This window comes from Centrocercus urophasianus, unplaced genomic scaffold, assembly GCF_019232065.1.
Source record: "Centrocercus urophasianus isolate 14NV4802_14NV808 unplaced genomic scaffold, USGS_Curo_1.0 seq_734, whole genome shotgun sequence".
Lineage (NCBI taxonomy): Eukaryota > Metazoa > Chordata > Aves > Galliformes > Phasianidae > Centrocercus > Centrocercus urophasianus.
Genome location: NW_024885349.1, coordinates 93,920 through 119,877, shown reverse-complemented (window position 1 = coordinate 119,877; position 25,958 = coordinate 93,920). Strand labels below are relative to the sequence as shown.

The 25,958-nt window shown below is 50.6% G+C and overlaps 2 protein-coding genes and 1 long non-coding RNA gene across 4 annotated transcripts; 2 read left to right on the top strand and 1 right to left on the bottom strand.

Moving 5' to 3' along the window:
* Positions 1–55: 55 nt before the first annotated feature.
* On the bottom strand, positions 56–4,829 carry LOC122170899. Of its 2 annotated transcripts, none has more exons than XR_006171880.1 (4): positions 4,216–4,829; positions 3,517–3,642; positions 1,463–1,540; positions 56–210 (listed from the first exon to the last, which is right to left on the bottom strand). It is a non-coding gene; the product is annotated as an uncharacterized LOC122170899 (long non-coding RNA). The 2 variants fall into 2 exon arrangements; XR_006171879.1 differs by lacking the exon at positions 4,216–4,829 and adding an exon at positions 3,730–3,776 and having other exon boundaries at positions 57–210.
* An 896-nt stretch (positions 4,830–5,725) lies between these two features.
* Positions 5,726–13,381, top strand: LOC122170898 (coiled-coil domain-containing protein 81-like). Its single transcript, XM_042838152.1, has 12 exons — positions 5,726–7,803; positions 8,282–8,343; positions 8,884–9,037; positions 9,283–9,539; positions 9,878–9,948; positions 10,353–10,432; positions 10,555–10,663; positions 11,026–11,146; positions 11,708–11,845; positions 12,144–12,286; positions 12,495–12,620; positions 12,741–13,381. Exons 1-12 carry the CDS (start codon positions 7,725–7,727, stop codon positions 12,859–12,861), a joined length of 1,461 nt encoding a protein of 486 aa, XP_042694086.1. The 5' UTR covers positions 5,726–7,724; the 3' UTR covers positions 12,862–13,381.
* A 1,940-nt stretch (positions 13,382–15,321) lies between these two features.
* LOC122170902 (olfactory receptor 10A7-like) lies at positions 15,322–21,749 on the top strand. Its single transcript, XM_042838156.1, has 3 exons — positions 15,322–15,415; positions 16,335–16,447; positions 20,799–21,749. Exons 1-3 carry the CDS (start codon positions 15,322–15,324, stop codon positions 21,747–21,749), a joined length of 1,158 nt encoding a protein of 385 aa, XP_042694090.1.
* The last annotated feature ends 4,209 nt before the right edge of the window (positions 21,750–25,958 follow it).

Below are 25,958 nucleotides of genomic sequence, written 5' to 3'. Positions count from 1 at the left end.
TTACAATACTTCCACATGCAGGATTCTACTTCTGACTTTGTAATTCCGTATTATAAAACAAAAGGCTTCCTTCTTGCAATACCAGTTATTAACAGCACTTTCACAATCGAGTATGAGAACTAATCCACTCACCTCTACAGGATGGAGTTGCTCAAGAACACCAGAGTTTGCAGATTTGGAATGCCACACCTGAGGAGTTTTCAGAAAATACTGCAATGAAACACAACATTAAATAAAAAAATCACCCAACACAGCCACATAATTTAAACTGACCTTGAAAGCTGCCAGTGTCTAACTACTGTTATCCCGTAGTTGTGGATCTCATTAGCAGCCACCAATTTACTCAGCCAGCCATTATAAGCCTTAATTTTTCATAATTGCACACGGGCTGATCCAAAAGTAATGCCTCCTGTCTTATAAAAGCCGGCCCACAACATCACAGGTGGATGCTGGTGGGATGACAGCAGAGGCTGAACCTTCCTGCCAGCACTCAGTTACATTTTGCAGCCATGCGAGAGATGGCAGTACAGGGCCAGAATGACAGCACAGCACCTGGCTCGGAAGTGCTCATGGAGCACAGGGTGTCCCTGAACTCCTCCACACTGAAAACATCGCACCACTGACATCCATCAATGCCTGCAAAACATTTATGAAGCCCAACACGTGGAGGTGAGCGCAGTGAAGCAGTGGTGGTGCATTTCAGCAGTGGCAGCAGCAATGCAAGATGAGCCACCCAGCCAAACGGATTTATTTTAATTATTATTATTCCTTTTTAAACAAGCACAGCACACAGGCTCTTGCTCAACACTGGAGGGAAAAAAAAAAAAAAAAAAAAAAGGATAACTAATGGTGGTGACCATGTTGAGAAACAGCTTTGTAGCTGAGAACTCGCCCTATGTATCCGTTGTCATTTCCATGGAAATAAATAGGAGGCATTCCTTTCAGAGCAATCTACGTACCTCAATGAGCCACCATCCTAATACTGCAGTAATACTAATAATAGGAACAGAAAAACACAGACTCTCAGAATATCTTTTGTGGGGATGAAACAGCAAAACCAACACTGCAGTCAGCTGCAGTTATTCCCTGGGAAGGAACTGATGCCAGCAGAAAGGTCACAACCACTTCCGACACTCAAACCATAGCAGCATGTCAGAGCACGCAGCCTTGGAATAAACCCCAAGGATAAACCAAACTGCATCTCTGTTCCAGCCAGTTTTTCTTCAATATACACGCATAGACTGGGAGGCACTAACCCTACAAATTCGTTGTACCACTGTGTCGTATGGTAAGAAGAAAAGCAGGATGTTTGAGTCTGTCAGGCACAGAACCTGCAGCACTGGAGGTGAGCAGTTCTGAATTCTGGTATCTGGTCGTAATTTGCGTGCATGCACAAGAAGCAGTGCAACTCACTTCACCAAGCGTAATTCAATGCAACCAAACGTACTGAAGGTGTACTTACAAGACTGAGGTAGAAAGCTGCTCGCTGAGGGGAAGGTTGGAAACGAGGCAGGGGAGGCCTGACAGATTGAGCGATTGTCTGGAAAAGGAAAGGAGCAGAAGAACTGTTCAGATGACATGAAGCCATTTCCTTGAACGCTGTCACATATGCAGTAACGAACAAAGAATGAAAATCAAGGCATTTGCCTTCGCCATCACCATATGTGCCACCTCTCTGCAGAGCTGCGGGACAGGCAGCACAAGACTGCTGGCACAGTAATTGCCAAGCCACGTTTTCAGAAGCCAGCATGACAAAGTACTTCCCTTTTGCCATGCACAAAGAAATGCTGGCTTACACAGACGAGAGTCTCAAGTGGGATAAGAATACAGAGGTTCTTCACTCTATTTTCTCAAACTGAAAGGAATCAAATGTCCACTTAAGGATAAAACAAAGCAATAAAACAAACACCTATGGAAAGCACACTAACCTTTGCAGGCCCTTCAGATCAAAGTGCTCCAATAGCAGTAGCTATAGAAGCTGTTATGCTCTACAGGTCCTCTGGTAGCTTTGTGGTTGGAGGTGGTGATCTTTGCGTGGGCTTTGGAGTGTTTGTTTTTAAGCACCAGTAAGAAACATCACCAGCCTTTTATCTGCACACCAATAAAGCAGAGAATACAGCTCTGAGCAGCCATCTGCCAGGACTTGTTTTAAGAAGCAGTCAAGGGAGTTGACAAGGCCCCATTTTCCAGGTCTTCTGATCTGGTCCTCAGTGCAATCTGTTGCCAGGACCTTGAACTTCACAGCCACAGCATGCAAATACAGTTTAATAACGGAGTCTTGCAGAAAACAGTGGCTGGCCTGAAATCGTGCATCTGTACACAGATGAGCAAAAAGGGCTCAAGCCAGGGCTTAAGATTTATCACATCATATAAATGCACAGTACGTGCACTTCAGGAGAGATCCTGAATTCGCCTATAAATAGGCTCATTTAAAAAAAAAAAAAAAGTTAAACTCAGTAGCTTCCTCAAATTAAAATTCTGCCTAAGTTCAGTGAAAGACAGCAGTAACGTAGAGAACTCAGGCTCAGAGGAAATGAGTCCAGCAGAAAGATAAGCCTCCCTACACCAGGAAGAATTGATTTATGATACAAAAGCCAAGATAAGAGCAATACTGCATTTACAGATTTGGACCTGTTCTATAATAATTTCTGCATACAGATCGGGCTGCTGGAATGCTAAACCAACGGGGCTGGTGTTATCACAGAGGGCTTGTAAAAGGAAGAAAACAGGAGCAGCACCAACCTCCAAATAAGATACTAAAGCATACGAGAGCCAGGAAGTCACGTGGCAAGCCTGTAAAACCTTTAAATGTGCAGGAGACAAGACAGCCAACTCAAATTTCCTTTGACAAGCATGTGGATGCTTTCTGTCTGAGCTCTGTTTCAGTTATTTCAGACCACGCACTTCTCTTTATTTATCCAAAACGGAGTCACATCAAAGCTATCAGCTTTGAAATGATTGTGCTTAAGATAGTGGTGCCTTCCCTTTCTTTAATAAGGCTTTTTTTAGATTAGTAATTATTTCACTGTAAACAAAGTCTGTTTCCTAGTCTGTTTTAAGACCATCTCTATGACTTCTCAGCAACTTTCGTCCAGATCACAGTTTGGCAAGAAAATGTACAGAAGACAGTAAACATATCAAAAGACTGCAGCACATTTCAGACTGGATTCTCAGAAAGAAGTTGTACAGATACCCCAGATAACAAAATCCTTACACCTATTCTTCATAACTGAACACAAACAACCTGAGAGAGACCTTAGCAAACGTACAGACAGATTACCTTGATGATGTTAAAACACAGAGCTCTTACTTTGTGCAAAAGGCAGATCAGAACATGCAGTAAAAACCTGGAGCTGTGTACCAATAATTTAAGGGCATCATATCCCTCAGAACGTCACTGGAGAATCTGAAGGAATTCCAGTTCTCTGACTTATAAAATCAGCTGTTTGCCAGCCAGTCAGAAGATGAATTTGTGCAGTTCAACTGCAGCTTCCTATGTAGCATACACTGACTTACCAGCTTCAGATAATAACAAACCCCAAACACCCCAGGATCTGATCCTGTGCTCCAGGTAGTGCGTCATGCCTGCAGCTACCACAAGAGGTCAGGAAGCCAAGCAGGCACAGGATGAAGGTCTCTGCTCTGGAGAAAAGCAGACAAGCAAAGCACGTGTGATAACAAGGGAACTTCAGCAGCACATTTCACTTTTCAGAAGGAAAACAGACAAACCTTGAACAAGCCCAGCACCCTCAGCCTGTCTTCGTAGGGGAGTTGCTCCAGCCCCCTGATCATCTTTGTGGCTCTCCTCCAGACCCTCTCCAACAGCTCTTTCTTGTGCTGGGGGCTCCAGACCTGGAGGCAGTGCTGCAGATGGGGACTCATGAGAGCAGAGCAGAGGGGGACAATCACTTCCCTGACCCTGCTGCCACCCCTCTGCTGATGGAGCCCAGGATCCCATTTGCTTTCCCAGCTGTAAGAGCACACTGCTGGCTCATGTTAAGCTTTTCTTCCGTCAAGACCCCCAGGTCCTTCCTGCCGGGCTGTTCCCAACGACTGCTCCTGCCAGGCTGTTCCCTCCTCTAAATTGTGGCCCCGTGCACCACATCCAGGTGGTTTTTAAACACATCCAGGGATGGTGACTCAACCACCTCCCTGGGCAGCCCGTTCCAGTGCTTAACAACCCTTTGCACAGAAGTTTGTCCAACCTCAACTTACCCCACATCTGCGCGTTCTGTGGAACCCCACAGATGTGACAATGGCCTCTGGCTTCTGGGGTGCTTCTCAAAGGAAACCAGCGCACAGCGTCAGGAGTGGAGGAGGAAGAAGCAGCCGAGCCTGCCGCTGACGCTGCCATTCTGCGTCCCTCCCCACGACTCCCACACCTTCCTCTTCCCAGCCCCGCTCGGATCCTCGCAGGCTGCAGACACCGCTGAGGCACTCACACTCCACGGCCGTCATCTTCTCCTGCTGCCGGACCGCTCTCTGCAGGGCTGCGCCGAGTTCCTGCCGCTGCAGCCAGAACCGCGGCTCCTGTGCTGACGGATGGAGGAGTTTCGTGCCGGCACCCACAGCACGCGGTTCCCGGGCTGCCGGAGGCACGGCAGGACGCTCCGCTCTCTCCCATCGCCCCTCAGCTCCCGCATCCTCCTATTATCCGCCTAAGGATACGAAGACCCTGAAGAGCGGTCCGCACAGGCTGATCGACGGCCGACGCCAACGGCACGAGGCTCAACAGTCCCGCACTTCGCTCACAACAACCCCAGGCATCGCTGCAGGCTGGGGGCAGAGCGGCAGGAACGCGCGCGGAGCAAAACGACCCGGAGGCGCGGGCCCCGGAAGCGGAGCGGGCAGCCGGGCCGGGGCCAGCCGAGACGCGCGGTGATGACGCAACGACGGAAAGCACCCCGCGCGGAGCGCCCGCGCCGTCCCGCGGACCGACCAATGGCTGCGCAGCGAAGGCGAGGCCGAGCGGCGGGCTCTCTGCCGATGGCGGCAGCGGGGCTCCGCGCGGGGAAAGCGGCGCTTCGCCGCCCCGCGTCCCCGCCGCCGCCTGCCCCGTGCCTCGGGGCCCCGTCCGTCCCCCGTAAGAACCGAGCCGTCCTCTGGAGTCGTCGTTGCGGCAGGGCGCCGCCGGGCCGTGAGAACCGGCCGCTGACCGCGAGCGGCGGGATTCGCCCGGTGTCCGAGAGCGGCTTCTGGCTGAGCCGGGCAGCCCCGAAAGTGAGGGAGCGACCCCGCGGATCGAGACGCGATCGAGCCCGGCACACAGTCAGGCGGGCGCCTTCAGTTCTCGCTCGGCTCGAATGGTCGTCAGCGCTGTGCTGAGCTGCTGCCCCGCAGGTGGAGGACCGGACTGCCATTTTCCCGAGAAGACAGCCGGCGGCGCTGGCGCTGACCAATGAGAGGGAGGCCGGGGGCGGGTCGGCGCGGGCGGTGACCAATGAGAGGGAGGCCGGGCCGCCTTTCCCCGCGGCTGAAGCGGCCGCTTCCGAAGGTGGGGCGCCCGCATGCGCTGCGGCAGCCCGAAGTGGAGTCGGAGGGGCCCGGCCGGTACAGCCCGGGCCGGCAGGCCGCAGCGCGGCCGGGCGAGGCTCCGAGCTGGCGGACCTCTGCCCGGAGGGACCGCATCCAGCACGGCAGGTGTCGGCTGGTTAGCGTGCGAGGCCGGGACAGCTCGCAGGCTGCGACTCCGGGGCGGGCAGAGCAAGTCCCAGCGCCGGTGACATCAGCCGGGCTGCTGGAACCTGCGTGCTGTCGCGCTGCGTTTCCATGCCGACGGCGGCCGCCCCCCGAGAAGCAGAGGGTAGCTTTGCTGCCGTGTTTGTTACCCGATGAAGCCCATTGCGGGGGGCTGGGCAGACAGCCTTGCCACAGAGGCCCGTGCTGCAGCAGGATTGACAGCACGACTCCTTTTGTTTCTCCTTGAGCCCTGGCCAGGCTTCGCGGAGAAAACCGAGAGGAGAAAGAGGGCACCGGCTGTTCCCCCGGACTGCTCCGTCGATTGGTTTATTACGTGCTAGAAAGGCTGGAGCTGCTTGCAGCAGCTCTGGATGCCTCACCCGTGGGATGGATGCATTGCTGATGGATGCAACTTCCCCGTGGCTGGGAGAGGTTCTCCAGATCCTCGTTGCAAATGGGCTCCCCAGTGGCTGCGGCTCTGGGTGATGGTTAAATACTGGGGCAATTGGTGTTGTACCTTCCTTCATCGCTGCGCTCACGTGGCAAGGAGCAGGCCCACTGCCTTGCTTACTGCCTTTACTGCTAGCTTCTCCTTTGGCTACAGACGCTGCCAGTATTATTGTTTCTACTATTTTGTCGTAGGCAGTAAAATAAGCCTATCCCAAAGATGTTGGTGTCTTTGTTCTCCCTGTTGAGCCCATCAAGTGGCACAACAGCATCAGCACATGATGGGCACGTAACTTGGACATCAGCAACGTGACTTGAAAGGCCAGCATCGGGAACGTCTCCTTTGGAGAGAGACTGAGAGGTTTGGGCTCGTTGAGCCCGGAGAACAGAAGGCTCTGGGGAGACCACGTGGCTGCCTTTCAGCACACGGGGCCTCACAGATCACCCAGTTCCAACCCCCTGCTGCGGCCAACAGCGAGATCAGGCTCCCGGTCAGGTTACCCAGGGTGCCATCCAGCCTGAATTTGAACACCCCTCAGGACGGGGTGCACACAGCGTCTCTGGGCAGCCTGTGCCAGCAGCTCACCAGCTTCTAAGTGAAAGACTTCCCCTGGACGGGTTTATTTTTCTGATGTGTGTGGGTGAGGTTTCTTTGCTCTGAAGTGCCTACAACTCGCAGAACTTGGTAGAAAAGCATTTCTGGAACTTGGAAACCCTGCTCGAAAGGCAACAGAGCATCTCCAAAGGCACCAGCTGTGCCTGCGTATGCCGGATGACGGGAATCCTTCTGCAGCCTCTCTTGCCAGCGTCTGTTGCCTCCACGGCACCTGCTGGCATCTCATCTGCCTGCAGATACCACGATGTAACACTCAGGCTATGGGAGAGTCGGCACTGAGCAACATTTGTGTGGGCTCCAGCAGAAAGAGTGCCGTGTGATGCATGGCAAGCACGGTGCAGGGCTGACCGCCTCTCGCGCTCACCACCCAGCCTCTGTTGAGCTGAATTCAGCCTCTGTGACACGTGGCAGGTTCTTGTGCCATTTGCCGAGTAAACCATGGCGACTGTCGATAATGATATTTCAAGCTCGTGAGGTGTGTGTGCCTGAGAACGCACAGGGTTTTGTTTATTTAGCAGACGTGAAACAACTTCTCTTACTAAACCATTAAAGTTAGGCTTGCGTTCTTTCGTAAAACAATTCAGTAAGTTAACTGGAACTCCTCCTGGAAGAGGAGCTCCCCTCTCCGTGCCGGTGACCTAACAGAGCTCCAGGTGACACGGGCTGATGTCACAATGCCTAACAGAGCTCCAGGTGACACGGGCTGATGTCACAATGCCATGCTCTGCATCACAAGCTGATCTTCCCCGGGGCAGCGGCAGGGCCGGCACTTCCCTGCAGGGCCTGGGCGCTGCTGCAGCACTGCTCAGGGGCTCTGTCCTTCTGTGGCCAGGAGTCGATTCCGGGGCAGCCAGGCTGCACTGGGTGACCCTCGCTGACGCGTGGAGGAGCAGGGGCGCTTTGCAGAGAATTGTTGGTTGGTTGAGGAGCCTTGTTGGTGGAGGCCATCCTTAGTTCTGAGCTGAGGCTGTTGGCAAGCCACATGGAAGGCTGCTGGACTGTGAGCGTCAGCTCAGAGCTGGCCTCCGCGTTCCCAACGCTGCTGGAACTCTCTGCCGAAGGTAAGGCTTTCCAGACCCCCTTCCCAAGGCATCACACGGGGCTGTCAGCTGTTAGTCCAAAGCCGCAGCTCCTGCCCTCTGCGCTTGGCTGGACATGGCTGGGGGCCGCTGCAAGAGCCCCGCCAAAGGGTCCCGCTGGGCTCTGGGGACCACGTGGCAGCCAGCTCCTGAGAGTAGAGCTGCCCAGAGCCCCCGGGTTCTGTGATAGGGCAGTCCAAGGCCAGGTTTCCCTGGGAGAGGGTGTTTCTGTAGATTCCAGCTCTGGGAAGAAAGACATCCCGTATCCCAGAGGCTTCCTATGTCCCCATTTCCCCTTGGGGCTCTGAATAAGGCTGAAATCGGAGCAAAGCCCAGCTCCGTAGCCATGGTGGTGTTTTTCTGCGTGTGCCTGTATCGATTGCTGTCTGTGTGAGGAGCTTGCCAAGAGGTTGTGAAGAGGCTGGCCTGGAGCCTGACTTGTCTTTTCTTTCCTTTGCAGAGATTGTGGCGGTCTGGGACGCTGTGTCTCAGTACATCCTGGAACAGATGAAGCTGGACAAGGTGGGCTGGTGTCCTGGTGGCCCTCGCCCTGGAGAAGGGTTCAGTCCTGCCGAGAGCCTGGACCCCGCAGAGCACTCCCTCCCTGAGCACCACAGCAGCACGCTGAGCCCAAGCCGGGTGCTTAGAGTGGCTTGTTGGCCAACTGGGAGGGAAACCCATGGCCAGAGCTGCCCTGAGCAAGCGTTTGGCACACAAAGGGGCTTCGCTCTGCCCTGCGGTCAGAATGGGGAGAGCAAAGGGAGAAATGGGTGGGGGGTTTTTCTGGCTGTGCCAAGGATAATCCGTGGCAATCAGTCCCAGGCTTCAGCCCTGTGCTGTCAATGCCTGGGCTCTTCTCTAGCCAAGGGATGTTGGGAAATACTGTGCGGAGGTGACTGTATAGCAGGGACCACAGATGTTTTCCAAAGCTTTCCAGAGACCCAACTCGCTCCCCTGTCCGTCAGGAGTGGGGAGAGCAGTGACCCCACGCTCCTGATGTTCATGGCTTTTGCCGCCCCTAAAGTACACACTCGTCAGCCATTATGTTTTTTCCCTGTGCAGGGAGTCCTGGTTCCGGGACTCGGGATCTTTGCTGGGGTCCGAGAGCAATTCCACAGCAAAGAAGAGGTGCTTTCAGTCCGAAGACCTGTCTTCGAACTGAACATCAGGGTGCTGTGGCTGCCGGACCTCCAGTCTCCCAGCGACATCATCCCTGGTAAGAAGGCAGCAGCAGCCACCTTCCCCTTCCCACCCCACGTCCGGCCGTCTGTGTTCTCCCTGCTCTTTGGAAATGGCAGCGAGCAGCAGAGAATCGTCTGCAAAGCTCGGGGTGCAGCATGAGTTCCTCCTGAAGGAACCGCAGCCCAAGAGCTGTTTCTCCAAAGGACCTTTTCTATGGGATTTGGTTATGAATGCAGCATGGGCTGGCTGTGGCAGTGAGGATGTGCCTTCTCCTTGCAGACAGCGTCAAGATTGAGCCGCTCAACTACCGGCAGCTCTCGCGAGCCTCCGGCGTCCCGCTGCACTTGGTGCTGCGCTGCGTGCGGGAGAGCGTGCTCCTGTACTGTCACCTCCTGAGGAACAAGACGCCCGTCCCGTTTGTGTTCAAGAACCTCGGCGTTATGACCTGCCAGGACAACTTCCTCTGCATGAGGTTCTTCTGCACCTGCGTTGAAACGCTGGAGAGCAATGCCCCCGTCCTTGCACTGATCCACACCGTAAGTTGAGGAGGTTGTGAGGTGCGCCATCAGATCACCACTGGCCAACCTGGACGTGGCAGGCCAGTCCAACGCCTTTCCCCACAGTTGCCCGCACAGCTTTCTCCAGGGGCAAAGAGATTTCCTGGATCTCTGCCCCTGCCTGGCAGTGCTCTTGCACAGCCTCACTATTTGGCCATCCTGCTCCTTCAGAGCGGAACAAAGCTCTGATGTTCATGGATGAGGCTTTGGTGGAGAGTAGCTTTCTTTTGGCATGGGAGCCAGGCTTGCTTCCTGTCAACAAGAGCCATGAAGAAATGGCCTTGGCAAGCCTCCAGCAGGTCTGTGTCCCTTTGCAGAGATTCTGGACGGAAGATCTTGCTGACTTCGGGCCAGAGATCAGCGCCCGTGGGATCCGCGTGTTCCCGAGGTGAGTGCGTTTCCTCGGCAGCTCTTAGCTGGCCAGCAGACAGGCTTCCATCCCACCTCCTCCTCCTCTGGAACATGCCCTGCTGGGTCTCCGTGCTCAGCATCCAGTCGGGGAGAAATCCTGGAAAGTCTGGCTCCTGGTTAACTACTGCTGCTTTTCGGCTGTGTGTGTCTTCTCCCGGAGTGATGGGGATCGCGGTTGTGTTACTGGTGCCCAAGCTGTCCCGATTCCCCTCAGAGGGAACAGACTGCGCATGCAGAGGAATTTGGGCTACGTGTGCTGGTTTGGCATGGCCAGGAAGGAAAAGGGTGCCACGCTTTGCATAGCACATGGAATAAATACCACCGACCAGCTGTGTGGGGCAGGAGGTCATCCTTCTTCAAGGGTTGTCACTCTGTTTCCAGGTTTCAGCTCACCATGGAAAAGAGCAGAGCAGAGGCTGCTGCAGACAAGAAATCCGCAATAGAGCGGAAGCTGAGTAGAGGTGAGGGAACGGGTCCCAGCTGTGGGGAGGGGGGCCCTGTCCCGTGCCGGGTGACCGGATCCAGGTTCACGTGCCGTGCCCGTGGGGCTGCTCTGAAGAACTTCTTTCTCTCTTGGTTGCAGGGGTCTCTGCCAGCAGGCTGCTGCCGAGGCGGAAGACACTTACCCCCCCCATGCTGCAGCGCGAGCCAGGCTCAAGGCAGCAAGAGTTGGCAAAGGAGCCTTCTGCCAGGTGAGGGCCTTGGGCAAACAGAAGGAGATGTGCGCGCTCGTGTAGGAGCGGCCTACCCTTCGGAGCTGCCAGCTCTCGGCACCCAGAAAGGCTCCTGACACACGTGTGTCCCAGGGGGGGCCGTTCTCTCCAGGGATGGCAAGCGCCCAGCACGACTTCCCGAGGCAGACACACCAGCTTCATGTTCTATTCTGGTCCCTGGTCCCTGGGGGAGCTGAATGCTGATCCCTATTGATGGCAGAAGTTCTTCTCCCTTCAGGGGTCTCTCCGCGTTGCGCCAGAGCCCATCTTTACGGCTGTGGGAGCACGGGGAGGCCAAGGTGCCCCGGGCTCCTGCAAACTCCTCTTGTGTCTGTTTGCAGCGCGCTCCCACTGTGTGCAGGCAGCTTCCGCAGGACAAAGAAAGGAGAACAGAAGGAAGCATCTACTGCCCAGACCAGCGCTGCACTCCCTGCCACTGAGGAGTCTAAGAGAGTGCTGCAGGTACTGGCTCTGCCTTGCTGCAGGGACTGTGCTGCTTGAGACTGCACCAATGACAGAACGGTAGAATCATAGAAAAGTTTGGGTTGGAAGGGACCGTTCTGATCACCTGGTTCCAATCCCCTGCTGCAGGCAGGGACACCTGTCTCTAGACCAGGTTGCTCTAAGCCCGACCCAGCCTGGCCTTGGGAACTTCCACAGGGAGGGAAGCAAAAGCCTCTGTGTGTGCAGTGATCTGGAGCACAGCCCTTCGGGTGCCATCATTTTCACATTTCTGTCTGCTCCTCCAGCTCCTCTTCGGTAGATGGAGGGTGCTGCACACCTTCCCTGTCTCTTCTCACCTCCTGGCCTGCCACCTGCCACAGCACACACAGGGGCAGTGAGAGAGGAATACGGCCTCTGAGCCACGTTGGCCACGAGTTGCGGATCCCTGGCTTTGGGGCCCCTGGTCCTTCAGGGGCAAAGCAGTGCCGACAGGCTGGCAGACGAGAGGAGCAGGAGCGGGGAGCTGAAGGAAGGCCCCAGGGGCTGAGGCTGATCCTGTATGCTGCTGTGTCTCTGCAGGAGCTCCGGAAAGTGTCTGCACTGTGGAAAGAAGCAGACCACACGTGGCCCATGCACCAGCAGCAAATAGAGCAAGCACGGGCAGAAATGGCGGCATGGGAAGGCTGGAGCGCAGGGAAGGACCAGCGTCCGCCCCAGGTACCGTCAGGGATCGACCCTGCTGGCAACAGCCGCTGAGCCAGGGTGCGAGCTCAGCAGGGCGCAGGGGGTGGGAGCGGGACGGGCGCCGCGCAGCATGGCAGGGGCTGGCCCACTCCTCCCGGGGGGAGAGCTTGGCACAGCCCCGCAGGGAGAAGGGAAGGGCGGCGGGAGCTGTGGGCCGGCAGGGCCGAGTCTTCTGCTTGCCGGGGCCTGCTGCAGGGCCCTTGGCAGAGGGCCTCTGGGGAACAGCCCCGTGCTCCCAGCCGCTTTGCTGACAGCGTCTCCTCTTTGGCAGCTGTTGGCCAGGGAGAGCGTGTGTGTTCCGCATCCTCCAGCCCAGCCCAGGGGACAGAAAGAGGGAAGGAGGTGGAGGAAGGACGTGGATCCTGTGCCAGCAAGTAAAATGGGGACAGCGACCAAGCTGGCACTGCATGCTGAGTAAGTGTGTGTGGGCTCTGCAGGCTGCCTGAGGCACTTGGGCAGCTGTGACTGCAGCTCGGGGACAGGCACAGCCCGGGCCAAAAACTGCTGGCGGGGTGCAAGGCTGGGGACACACAGGGGGCAGCAGGGGGTGCAGGGCTGGGTGAGGGCAGAGGCAGGGGCAGCTCGGCGGAGCCCGAGGGATGGCCTTCTCCTGTTGTTGCAGCCTCCTTTCCCCGCGAGCGGCTCAGGTGCTCCAGAAGTTGGAGCCGCACCTCCATCAGCAAGAGGCTTTTGCCGGCACCGCAGAAAGAAACCGGCAGAAGCTGGAGCTGAAGCGGCAGTTCCCCAGGTGAGCTCCATAGGCAGCAGATCCCGAGAGCCAGGATCCAGCCACTGGAGCCCAGCCTTGCCTTGCTTTGCCTGCGCTCAGCCTGTAACGCTCCGCGCTCTGCTCTTCTTGCCTCCCTAGGGCTCGATGCTCGCACCGCTCCAGAGAGGAAGGTGCAGCCAACGGTGGTAACCGCGGTGGAGCTGTTGGCCAGGGGGCTGGGAAGCCGTCCAGATTTCCACCTGTGAATGGAAGATCATAGGATCAAAGACTGGTGGGATGGCCTGGGTGGAAAAAGGACCTTGACGATCGTCTGGTTTCAACCCCCCTGCCATGTGTGGGGTCACCCACCAGCAGACCGGGCTGCCCAGAGCCACATCCAGCCTGGCCTTGAATGCCTCCAGGGGCATCCACCACCTCTCGGCCAGCTGTTCCAGCACGTCACCACCCTCCTTGTGAAGAACTCCTGCTAACATCTAACCAGATTATCCCCCCTTTCACAGTTAAAACCACTCCCCCTTATCCCACCACTATCCAGCCTCGTCAACGGCTGTTCCCCCTCCAGTTTACATCCTCCCTTCAAGAATTGGAAGGCCACAATGAGGTCTGCCCGGAGCCTTCTCCTCACCAAGCTAAACAAGCCCGGTTCTCTCCACCTTTCTTCACAGGAGAGGTGCTCCAGCCCTCTGATCATCTCAGTGGCCCTCCTCTTGATCCAAGAGCTCTGCGTCTTTCTCATACCGGGGTTCCAGCTCTGGACGCAGTACTTCCAATAAAAATGAATTGGCTTTATTTCCACTCAGTCTGCTGGTGTCGTGTCTGTCGCCATCAACTGACGTGAGGAAGCTGGAGCCGTGCTTTAAGAGAGCAGTTTGGGTGGCAGCGAGAGCTGCTCCCAAGGCCCGGCAGGACCATGCTCTCCAAGAGTGAGTTCCCAGGATGGCAGCCATCTCTGCCGTCCGTGCATGTTTCCTGTGCAGAAGTCGTGTGTCCCCTCGTATCCCCATAGCTCCCTCCCAGCAACAGAAATGCTGTAGCAGAACCGCAAGGGAGCTCCATGGGGACGAGGAGCAGAGGCACGGGCATGGGGAATACGAGGGCGTCTGAAAGGCCTCTCCTTTCCCCATGGGGCTCGAGAGCACTCCTGCCTGCAGCTGGGGACTGTATTGCAAAAGTGTGTTTGCTTGTAACTGTAGCCAGGGAGTTTCAAACCAGCTGTTACACTGCTGTCTGGAAGGGGAACATCTATGTTCTCTCTCTGAAACAGAGGAAATCATCTGACCTCTTGCGCTAACAGCATTGGGACAAAGATTTGAGGTGGCAGTCTGAAGGACACATTGAGCTTGACTGGAACAGCTGTACTGTAAGAAACCATTTGTCTTTCCACGGGGGACACAGCTGGAGGGGAAATCCAAAACAGGGGAAATGAGGGGAATCTGGTAAGGCAGATGATTGGCAGGCACAGCTCTGAGCCCAGGGGGGTCTTGGAGTGGATGCTCCCAGAAGAGATGCTGAGACTCATGCAAGATGAGGAAGTGATGCGAGACTGCAAGCATGGCTTCACCAAGGGCAGATGGTGCCTGAGCCACCTGGTGGCCTACAATGGGAGTGACAGTACTGGTGGTCCCAGGAGGGGCAACTGATGTCATCTCACTCCGAGGCTCCCGGTTTGATGTCCAGGAGCTGACCTCGTCTTGTCTAAAGCCTCTCTCCTCCTACCCTGTGGTTTCTGTGATCCAGCAGGGACCATGCAGGGACACACAGTAATAACAAAAGTTAATGCTGCATGATTCCATGACTTGCACGAGGGGCAATGGGAAGGGAAGGGAGGGAAACTGGTGAGAAACGCAGCAAGGTAATGGAAGGGAAAGGAGACCGGAAGGAGACGCCCCATGGGAAGGGAAGGAATGGGAAAGAAACCGTGAGGAAACGCCATATGGGAAGGGAAGGGGATGGGGGAGATGGTGTAAGGGAAGGGAAGGAGACGGGACTGGGGGAATATGCCACATGGGAAAGGAAGGGAACCAGGGTGAGACACCACAAGGGAAGGAAAGGGGACGGGGGGAAACACTGTGAGGGAAAGGAAGCAGACTGGAGGGACGCCACAGGGGAAGTGAAGAGTAAAAGATGGTTCACAGAAACAAAGGGTAAAAGAGAGTTGACAGAAGCACATGTGCAGCGGCTGCTAAAAGGATAAGGATTGTGGACACTGGCACTGGGACGGTGAGGGCAGTAGCGAACATAAAGACAACAGTTTGAGAACAGCCCAAGGACCTCCGGCAGGTAGGGGATAAGATATCCTCAGGGCAGGCTAGAACTGGATCGGGAGCTGCCCCTCCCACAAGATCAGAAGTTTACAGTGAGGAAGAGGATGATTCTTCATCCCACGACAACCAGGAGGAGACCCCCATGACTCACCCTGCACATGTGAGGGGGAGGGACTACATGCTGATGGGTTCTCACAAATGTAATAAATATGTATCGAAATTCCTGGAAACAATTGATCGTGTATTCGTTCGGCCTTTATCTGTACCATGCTTTTTCCTCACGGTGTGCAGGTTAGGCAGATCTATCCCCCTTGCTCCAGGGTGTATGTGCATTGCTAGAATAAACATGCCTGCTCTATATCCTTAATCTGGCTATAGGATTTGATTTCTGCATGTCCATTTGGCACCTCAGATGGGACAACCTTTGTTCGGCGGCGGGACCGGCTGAGAGGGGGATGCCTTTGGTGCGCCCCGAGATTCCTCAGAAGGACTCCCCTTCCTCATCCGGTCACTGCGGGAACAGACAAGGACCACCCATCAGCAGACCAGGTATGTGTGTGCAAAGGGGGAATCCGTAACTCGTGAGGAGCCCTCCTGTGTGGGGTATGAAGGAGCGTGCATTGTGCATGCTTCCCCGCCGAGGTAGGTGAGCTCAAGGATTGGGTGGCTGGCTGGAGTAGGAAGACTCCTTGGAGAAGTTCCTATGAAGGAGACCTGTAAGTTGTATGCGAGGAAGAGCAATAGCTCTCCCTTACGTGATTGGTAACAGCGGGTATCTTGTCAAATTGAAATGTGGGAGTTGCAGGTTGTGTTATTGTTATCACTGTCTGCTGTAAGCGTTCGGTACCGTGTGTTTGAGTAATTGCTATCAGAGCACTGGAAAGGAGTCCGGAGCTCTGATTTGGTGAAGTGTAAAGCTGGCACTGTGTGTGATTGTGAGCGGATGTGTTGACTTCATGAGACATTGCAGCACAGCTGCAGGGTGAGTGTGGAGTAACGATGATCATTGTCTGACAGTCTTTGCCTTTTTGTAGGAATTTATGAATGGGAACGATGAACCCAGAGACAGATTCCCATTCCATTCGGGGAATGAGTGCCAACTCATTTATGTAATATTGTGTTCTGCTTGCAAGGAGGTGTGTGAGGGAGGCGGGTCACTCAGTGCTGGTTCTGCAGCGAGGTGTTTATAACCAAACAGCACTGATTGTTAGGGGAAAGAAGGTATGAAGGGTGTTTATGGAAACTGAAGTACTATATTGTTTGATTTGTGGGTTTTGAAGGGATGGGACAAGCTGTTTTGATGGTATAAGTGTAATCGTTAATGGTATATGGAAGTAGAATTGAGGGTATGTGGAAGTTTAACTGAGGGCACAAATAGTGGAATAGTACAAAGGAAAAAGGGTTAAAGAGAAAGTGAGTTTATCTGCATTGGCATGAGAGCAACCCCCCACACCGTTCCCATGAGCAGAACTTGGTGTGGGAGAGAGAGCCGGGGACAGAGACTGCTGCGGGAGGAAACCCAAAATCCCAGCGTTAGCACTGGAAGCCTCTGGAGAGGAGGAGGTGAAGCTGAAACATGACGTTAGTAGTTTATGTAATGATGAGAGTTTGGAAAGTAAAAAGTTTGGGAAGGACACAGGCTGAGGAAGGCAAAGATGAGTAGGGTGTAACAGGGAGGGATCCGCCCCACTGGAACAAAAGCAGTGTGCAAAGTGCAGGGAAATGGCACACAGGTGGAGAAATCCTACCAAGCTGAGTGAGAGGGAGCCATCTCTGATTGCAAAGCTGAAGGATGGGAACCTGGGAAGTTTACGCTAGCAGATGCACTGGTTAAATTGCAGCTGGGGCGCAGGACAAAGAAGTTGTCGCGGTGTTATGATTGTTGGTTATCGGCATTCCACATCGTAACATCACATAGTGCACCAGGAGTTAAACTGTTAGTGCTCCAGCTCCGGGCACCTGTCCGGAAGAGAAGAAGAGCCACACGCCCCAGGGGGCTCTGCAGTCAGAGGGGAGATGTAACTCCTGGCAGGTCACCTGAGGGGCTCTTCTTCGCCAGGCTCTCCTCCCTGTCGCTCAGCCGGACTGCGCACTGCACCTCAGCATTGTGGCGAGGCCTGTCCACCTCTCGGACACTCTGTCATCATATCTGATTTAGTAGCTTCAATTCTAATTATGTATTATGTACATATTATGAATTGCAGTGTGTTACCTTGCATTCCGATACCCTATTTAGTAAATCAGTTTGTTTCTCCTCAGATCGTTGCCACTGTTTTTAATGACTTTGGGGTCCCCTGTTTCCCTTTTCTGGAGGCACGGATCCATGAAATCCCTCTGCCCTGCTGCTCACAGAGCTGTGCCCATAAACCACTGACAGAGGCTCTTCCCCTCCTATTTGCGTAACATCATAACCTGGTGTAGGGAACCTGCTTTGGCAGGGGATTTGGACTCTATGATCTCTGGAGGTTCCTTCCAACCCCTACAATTCTGTGATTCTGTGATTCTGTGATCTATTCTCCGATGAAAGGAACAATGTTTGTTACCAGAGAAGTTCCACATCACTAGAATACTGTTGATCCACATCTCCATCTGTTGGCCTGCGAGCTGTCTAAATCCACATCACAGAATTGTAGAATTGCTCACGTTGGAAGAGACCTTAAAGATCAAGTCCAAATGCAACCCAGCCATGTAACCCCAGCTCTAACAGCCCTCCGCTAAATCGTGTCCCTGAGCACCACAATCCAAACGGTTTTCAAACACATTCAGAGATGGTGACTCAACCACCTCCCTGGGGAGCCCATTCCTATGCTTAACAGCCCTTTCTGTAAGGAAGTGTTTCCTGATAGCCAACCTAAACTTATCCTAGTGCAACTTCAGGCCGTTTCCTCCTGTCCTGTCACCGGTGGGAGGAGACCAACCCCGCTCTGTTCACCCAGATTTGGCCACACTTGAACTTCATAGCCGCATTTACAAGCAGCATCTAATGGGATTCATTTTACTCCCAGGAAAAATAAATGAAGATTGCCTTTTAGAAGGAATGCCTGTCAACATCATTCAGCTGCTTACTCACAAGAGTTGATCTGACTTTCCTACAAAAATTTCAGGTAACTGTGAGGCATTGATTGCCTGTGGAAATCAAAGGTGCATTGTTCGCAAACTGAAAGCAGATTCTTCAGAATGTGGTGCTTTTGTTGTCGTTTGTTTACTTGCTTTTAACATACCTAGGATCAGCAGCTCAAAATTTGGAACTCTCTTTTAAGAGCTACTATAGCAACACAGATTTTTATCTTAAGATCAGGGAACACAGCTCAACTGATTCTACTTCAGCTAAATCACTTCAGCATGCTAAAGAAAGCATTCTAAAATTGTTTTCATGAAAAGTATGTAAGAATGCTTTCCGTTTTTCTATATTTTTGTAATACTTGCTCTCCATTTCGCTGATAATAAGAAGGGTGATCAGAAATGTCCGTTGGGCACACTGGACACAGGACATTCATTCACCTGCTGTCATATGGTTAAACAAAATTTATCTTTGAATTCAAAGGATTCTTATTATTTGAAAATGTTCAAATTCTTAATTTTTTCTTCTTTTGAAACCTAAACTCATCAGTGGCTCCATCTCATATTTATTTTGCTTCTTGGTTCATGTTAGAAAACCCAGTGGCTAAAATTTGATGTCAAGTGATTTAAGGCAACAGACTAAGGGAACATGAATTCCTTCTGATTAAACGGCTACATCTCAGCGGAATATTTGTGGTTTGATTCACCAGAACATCAGATGTATCTGCAGTGTATCTGTACACTGTATCTGCAGTGCAAATTTCTGACACGAGAAGAGAAAAATCCCACAGCACATTTAGGAGGAGTCTAATAATGAAACTGACTGCAACCTCTCTGTCAAGTAAATGCTAACAAGTAATGATCAACTGCGAGTTTTTGTACCACGCAATCACGTTCTGCTTTTTTCCATATCAAGGAGAAAAAATCTGGATGTATCTTCAGGTCCTTCCCTAAGAGTATCCAGAAAGATGCAAGATAAACTGCTGAATGCCAGAATTGGAGCCTAGGATTAAGTGAGCAGAACAAGAGAGATAATGAACTCATAGTACAGTTGTGTTTGTAGTTCTTACTTTGATGATTTGCTATGTGCAGTTGTTTGTTGACAAGATCCCCATGTAAGGATACTTTTCTGCCACCAAAGGACATTCTGTGCCTTGAGAAAACTAGCGCAGTCTGGTGAAGGTTCCCCCCAGAGGCTGAGCATGGAGAACACAGAATTAATGACCATTTTCTCCTCTGTGGCTGTCTAATTTCTTCTCTTTCACTGTGCATCAGTTTACTGTCAACAAAGAAAACGCTAAGCTACGAGTGGCACAGTACTGCATTAATATTCCATCAGCACTGTTCAGAACACTGCAACTATTTGCTGGCTTACACGTCAGAATTCACAACCCAGATTGCTGGAAAATATACAGAAAAGGAGTTCCTTTAAATGTTCTCTCATGGTTTTTCGCCCTCCTTACTGTGCTAATGGATTGCAGTAATATTATGCCAAGTAATAATTTGGGCATCTTGAACCACCATGATTATTTCTGCCAGTGTCTTGAATTGTGATGTGGAATACAACAGTGCCACTGTAACAGAGGGAAAAGTAGGGAAGGTAAAAGGAGAAAGACTCAAAGTTAACAAGTAATTAGTAAAAACCAAAGGCTGAAAAGTGATTAGCTAGAGGTGAATGAAATCTCAGATGCTCCCTCTAAAGGTAGGCAGTCCAATTAGACAAAGACAGCAGGGTAGATCAGCAATTACATCTAAGACTAAAGCAAGGATTTCTTCCTGTAATTCTGTCACCTGAATCACAAAGCCCCTAATGTTCCTGGCTATTTTTCAGACCCTCTTGGCTAAAAGTGATCATTTGCATTAGGATGCATCACTCATGGTGTTAAATAAGTAAGATATGATATGTCTAAGTCCATAACAGACAAGCAAGATAAAATTGCCACTCAAAATAGCAAATTATCTACTGTTAGACATACATAATTGCTTTGTCCCTTCCCAGTGACTATGGAGGAAGACTCAAGTTCTGAGCAATCAACACCTTTCCAAAACCAGCTGAAAGTAATCCTGCCCAGAAGGGCAGTGGGGATTTCAAGAGAATCTACTTAAACCTGAAGTAATTCATGACTCAGAGGAAGCTCAGCTGTACTCTTGGACAATAAATAAATAAATCAGCAGATGAATTAAGGCCTCTGCTTTTTCAGCTGTATCCAATTTAACTAAATTTAATCAACATTGACAAATTTCTTCTTCAGAGTGAGATCAGACTTTGGCAACTGGAATGATAGTATCAGATTAAATCCATTTATCGTGCTTAGGAGAAAGAACGCCTGGTATTCCATGGAAAATAAATCCTGTGCTAATGTCACAGATGATCCAAGCGATGGCAGAACAGCATCTGCATTTAAAATAAGATTTTAAATCTGCAATGCGAGCTGTCTATCTGAGCTGTCAGTCCAACATTGTCCCTAGAGAAGAAAACAAGCTGTATTTTTCTGGTGAAATTCACGTCATCTGTCTTGAAGGCACTGGATGGCAGAACTGCTGAAGGTAGGACACTTCCTTCAAAATGCTCGCTGCTGTGATAATGAAGCAAATCTGAGGAAGAACTAAGACCAAAATGTATTGGTTCTGACATCCGCAAAACAAGCTGCACAGGAGGCGGAAGCTGTTCCTTAGAGTCCTCTTAGCTGGGAAAAACTAGATTGTGGCAGAGAGCAAGCAGGCATTGTTGAAGCAGAGAAGTGCCCACTGCTCCCCAGGTAGCAAAAGGCTTTTGCTTTTTTGCACTGTAGGTGTTTTGGTTGCCAGCTGGGCTGAAGCACTCTGATTTCAGTGTACCGACTGGCCCTCTGGTTCTTTCGATTCCTCCCAGATGAAGCCAAATGAAGAACGAGAACTAGAAAACCACACGCTTGTGACGGAATTTGTCCTCTCTGGATTGTCCAGCCACCCAGAACTGCAGAACTTGCTGTTCTTCACATTCTGCTTGATTTACACCTTCACCATCACTGGAAACCTCCTCATCTTCCTGGTCACATTGCATCCCAACCTCCATATGCCCATGTACTTCTTCCTCCGGGTCCTGTCCTTCCTGGATATTTCCACAGCATCCATAGTTGTCCCCAGGATGCTGGTAAGCTTCCAGGCAGAGGACAGAAAAATTTCCTATGTAGGCTGCGCCTCACAGCTCTACTTTGTCATTTTCTTGGGGGCCACCGAATGCTACCTTTTGGCAGCTATGGCCTATGACCGCTACGTGGCCATATGCAACCCCCTGAGGTACGCCATCTTCATGAGCAGAAGAGCTAGCCTTTCCCTAGTCCTGCTGTCATATTGCAGTGGTAATGTAGTGTCCATGGTGCAGACAACATGGATGTTCACACTGCCATTTTGTGGGCCCAACAAGATTAACTACTTCTTCTGTGATATCCCTCCACTCATCATGCTCTCCTGCACGGACACCTCCTTGTACGAGAAGCAGATTGTTACAGCCACCGTGCTGGTCATCTTCACACCGTTTTGTCTCATCCTGGTATCCTATGCGTGCATCGTCTCCACCATCCTCAAGATTTCCTCTACAGAGGGCAGACGCAAGACCTTCTCCACCTGTTCTTCCCATCTCATTGTTGTGACGCTTTATTATGGCAGTGGGACCTTGATTTACTTACGGCCCAAGTCCAGTAATTCACAGGACACTAAGAAAGTCTTGTCTCTCATATATACTGCTATAATCCCCATGCTAAATCCCCTGATTTACAGCCTGAGGAATAAGGAAGTGAAAGCAGTGATAATCAAAATTTTAGCTGACCTGAGGAAGGTATAAACACACACTGCTGAAAGGAAGCTTTCTCCTCCTCTGTATGTTTGTTTTGGTTTTGGTTATTTTTCTTTCATATTTCACTCTTTTTAAATGCCCTGATAGCTTGAAATTCTGGAAAAATGGATGTGTTTCAAAGTGTGCTTTGCATCTTTGTGTGTCTTTTGTTCACTATGAGTGTATATTAATTACTAATTACTAATTCAGTATTCATGATTTATGATCTTGTATCAGATGTTGGTGATTGAAGTTTTTCTTTTTCTCTTTTGCTCTTGTGTGACTTTCTTACTCACTCACTGACTTACTCACACATCATGTCTTCTCCTTTAAATGTTTCAGGCTGGAAAATGAAGACATAATTTTGTGCCTAGACAAAACGAGCATCAGTGCTGACAGAGGAAGAAATGGGCAGAGGACAGACAGAACAGATGAAACAGAACAGATGGGTGAAGTCATTCATAGTGTGTGAAGCAGGTGGCCCATCTCAGTGGTTGGAGTGGGCTCTATTTGGAGCCAGCAGGAGTGAATGGCAGAAAAATGTGAAATATGTGAAGCTGTAGAGGAGAATGGATGAGTAACTTTGCAGTTGGATATATGGATGGCCATCCAGGGAAGGAGAGGTAGATGAGTGTTGAAGAAGTTGATAAGAAAATGCAGAATGTGAGGGATAGAAGAAATTGCCAGGTTCATGACTGATAGGTCAATTCAGCACCAGCATTCATGAATGACTGGCATTCATCGATGGTTGCTGAATATTTATTGAGATGAAACAGTGGATGTCAGCACAGTGAATGGACATGGAGCATTTCAACAGTGGTAGCAGTGACAGTGGGTCACCTCTGCAGTGCAGGTGTTTACGAGTGCAGCATGCAGGCTCTCGCTCATAACTGGTGAAAATGCATAGCTAATGGTAGTGACTCTGTGCAAAAAAGATGTTTTATAACTTGGAATTTGCTCTATCAAACAGTGTTATTCTGCTCTCTGTGTTAGTTTCCATACAAATAATTAGGAGACACTATTTTTGGAGCAGCCTTTGTAGATGAGGCTGCAGGCAATTCCTCTTCACTCAGTGGGGCCCAGGCAAGCCAGAAGGTTGGACACCCATGCTTTAGCATATTTACCAGTGTTTATCAATGAGACAAAAGGGCATTAAGTACACCCTCAGCAAGTAGGCAGACTACACCAAAGGGACATGGACCTGGGCAAGCTTAGGAAATGGGTCTGCATATAAATAAAATGTTAAAATACTTTTATATACGTGCAGTGTCTGATGCATGGATTCAGAGGTGAACAATCCAAATCATTTATTACAAATTCTCACATCACTTATATACCTTCACAAGTTCTCTTTATCTTTCCCATCCACCCCTACAACTTTCCCATCCATCTTTACATGACAGCAGAGCATTCTACAAAACGCTCTTCAACCGTTCATGCAGGCACTTCTCCAATCAGAGCCATCAGATGTTCTTTCTTCTTCTAGAGGTCTCCTTGGTTCTCATGCTGTTTATCTTGCTCCACAGCTGCTGTTCAAACAGGTTTTTTTTGTATTCCCACATATATTTTTCTTTTTTCATTTTCATTTTCATTTTCATTTTCATTTTCATTTTCATTTTCATTTTTATATATAAAGCACCTATCACCTGACTGATAAACATGCTTTGTAACCATTCTGATGGCAGGGGTAAGCACAGGAGTCAGCCTGTTAGTATCTCAGCATTTCTGTTTCCAACTAATTGAAAAAAAAAAAAAAGAAAGAAAAAAACGCCACAAGACTTTACTGCCAGCCTGGCATGCTGGCTTTTAATACTGCTACTCCATCAGGGTTGGAGGGAGACTTACTGTGAATGGCAGTGGTTTGGACTGAAATTGAATGAGGTTCAAAAAGGCCAAGAGCAAGGTGCTGCGCCTGGGTTGAGGAAATCCTTGACATGTGCAGACTGAGAGAAGAACTCGTGGAGAAGGCAATGGGGGTTCTAGTGAATGAAAAGACTTACGCGAGCCATCGGTGTGTACCAAGGTCAGCTGTAGCCTGGGCTGCATCAAAAGAGATGTGGCCAGGTGGATGAAGGAAGTGATTGTCCCACTCTGCTCTTCTCTTGTGAGGCCCCACCTGGATGCTGCATCCAGACCTGAGGCTGGAGCACAAGAATAGGTGGTTGTCAGAGTGGATCCCACAGGAGTGTCATGAAGATGACCAGAGGGCTGGAGTACCTCTCCTCTGAAGAATGGCAGTTGAAGTTGGTCTGCCTGGAGAAGAGAAGGCTTTGAGGAGAGCAGGTTGCAGCATTTCCCTTAACAGGATCTCATAAAAAAAATAATGCATTTCCCTTAACAGGATCTCATAAAAAAAATAATAGGGATCAACTTTCTACATGGTGAAAACGGAATGGTTTTTAATTAAAGGAGGGGAGATTTAGATCCTTAGCTCTGCTCTCTGCCTTGGGGCACAGCAAGACTGACGTTGAATGACAAAGTCTCAATAAAGTACGCTGATCAGGGTCGAGTGTATGGAAATATCACAAGCTGAAACTTTCTTTGCTCTAAGTTTCCAGCCTGAGCTGAACTGACAAGAGGATGTGAAAACAGCCAGGATATAGAGCCTCTCTGCTTGCGGAAAGGGGTGATGGAATCAGCACAAGTATCTTTTTACGTGGTCTGACAGCAGTAGGACAAGGGGGAATGCCTTAAACTAAGAGGGAAGATTTAGATACGGTGTTAGAAGGACATTCTTTATTCATAGCGTAATGAAGTTCTAGAACAGGTTGCCCAGAGAAGTTCTGGAAATCCCATTGCCAGAGGCCTCTGAGGGCAGGATGGATGGGCCCTGGGCAGATCTAGTGGGTGACAACCAGTCCACAGCAGCGGACATGGAACTATGTAATCTGTAGGGTTCTTTTCAACCAAAACCATTCTATGGTTCTGTAAGTCTATGAGTCCATGATCTGCAAACGTTCCATCCTTGAGGATTTTAGAAGCCTGGATAAATTTCTTTGTCCAGAGGTTTATGCTGCTTTAAGTCTTTCTTTATCTTTTTTTCCCCCTGATTGTTCAGTTCCTCACGCCAGGATATGAATCCAATTGTGCAGATCACAGTTTTGGCCTTAGTGTGGTTGTACCAGTACAGACAGAGGGTGTCTTGGTCAGAGCTTCCGGAGGCCAAAGCTGTTGAGAAAAAGCTGGTAAGAAGATTTTTCTGGGAGAACTTATGCTCTGGGCCTTTCCCATGAAATGCACAGCCAACACCTATATTCCTCTTTCCCTGTGCTTTGTACAGCAGTCTATGAGACAGTCAATACACATCATTTTCTCTTTCTGCACAGTGTTTCCCCTCTACTTTTTCTCTCTGCAGATGTCCATCTAGATGAGTGTCTGGAAGCAGCAAATTTCCTCTTATGTTCTCTGTAGAGCCCAGTACCTTCAGGATCTGAACTTCCCCATGCTGCAGGGGTTGTGCAAGATGTTGGACAGAGATGCAGCAGGGACAACTGATGAAGAAAGGGAAGGAAAGTAGAGGGAAGGGGAGGAGCTGGAATAAGTTGGGAATGTCATCTTCCAAGGTAGACATTGCTTAGAGACTTACTGGGCATCAGTTTACATGTGATTTGCATCAGAAGTGAATGCTTACGGGTCATTTATTTTTTTCCTTTCCTGACCTATTAAAATGCCTTTATCTCAACAGATGAGTTCTCTTGCTTTTGCTCTTCCTATTCTCTCACCACGCTGCCATAGGAGTGGGAGTGAGAGAATGGAAAATTGTACATTCTGTGTAGAACTAAAGAAAGATTTATGCAGAGTATGTGAATTTCCACACTTTTCTATGCCATGCCGGTCCTGGCCATTACGAAACCATGTGGTCATCCTCAACTTACTGTATGTATCAATGATCGGCACGGTCCACACAGCAGTAATCTTACGGTACCCTGAAGCCAGGGAATACATTTTATATTAATAAGCATGTTTTCATCTCCTTCAGGAAGGCAGAGAGTTGAACATGTCATTCTTCAGATTATTTTCTATGTATTTGTATATATGTATAGTAATACAAAGGAAGAGAAATACTACCATACAGACTGGGAGAAACAAATATTCCTGAGATGAACATCATGAACAGGAGTTTTACAAACTCCTGGAAATGTTTTACAGATTAGATCAGCCAAAAAACACTTCTACTGAGTTATCTTCTCTTCTGAGGGGGTTTTTCTATGCACAGGT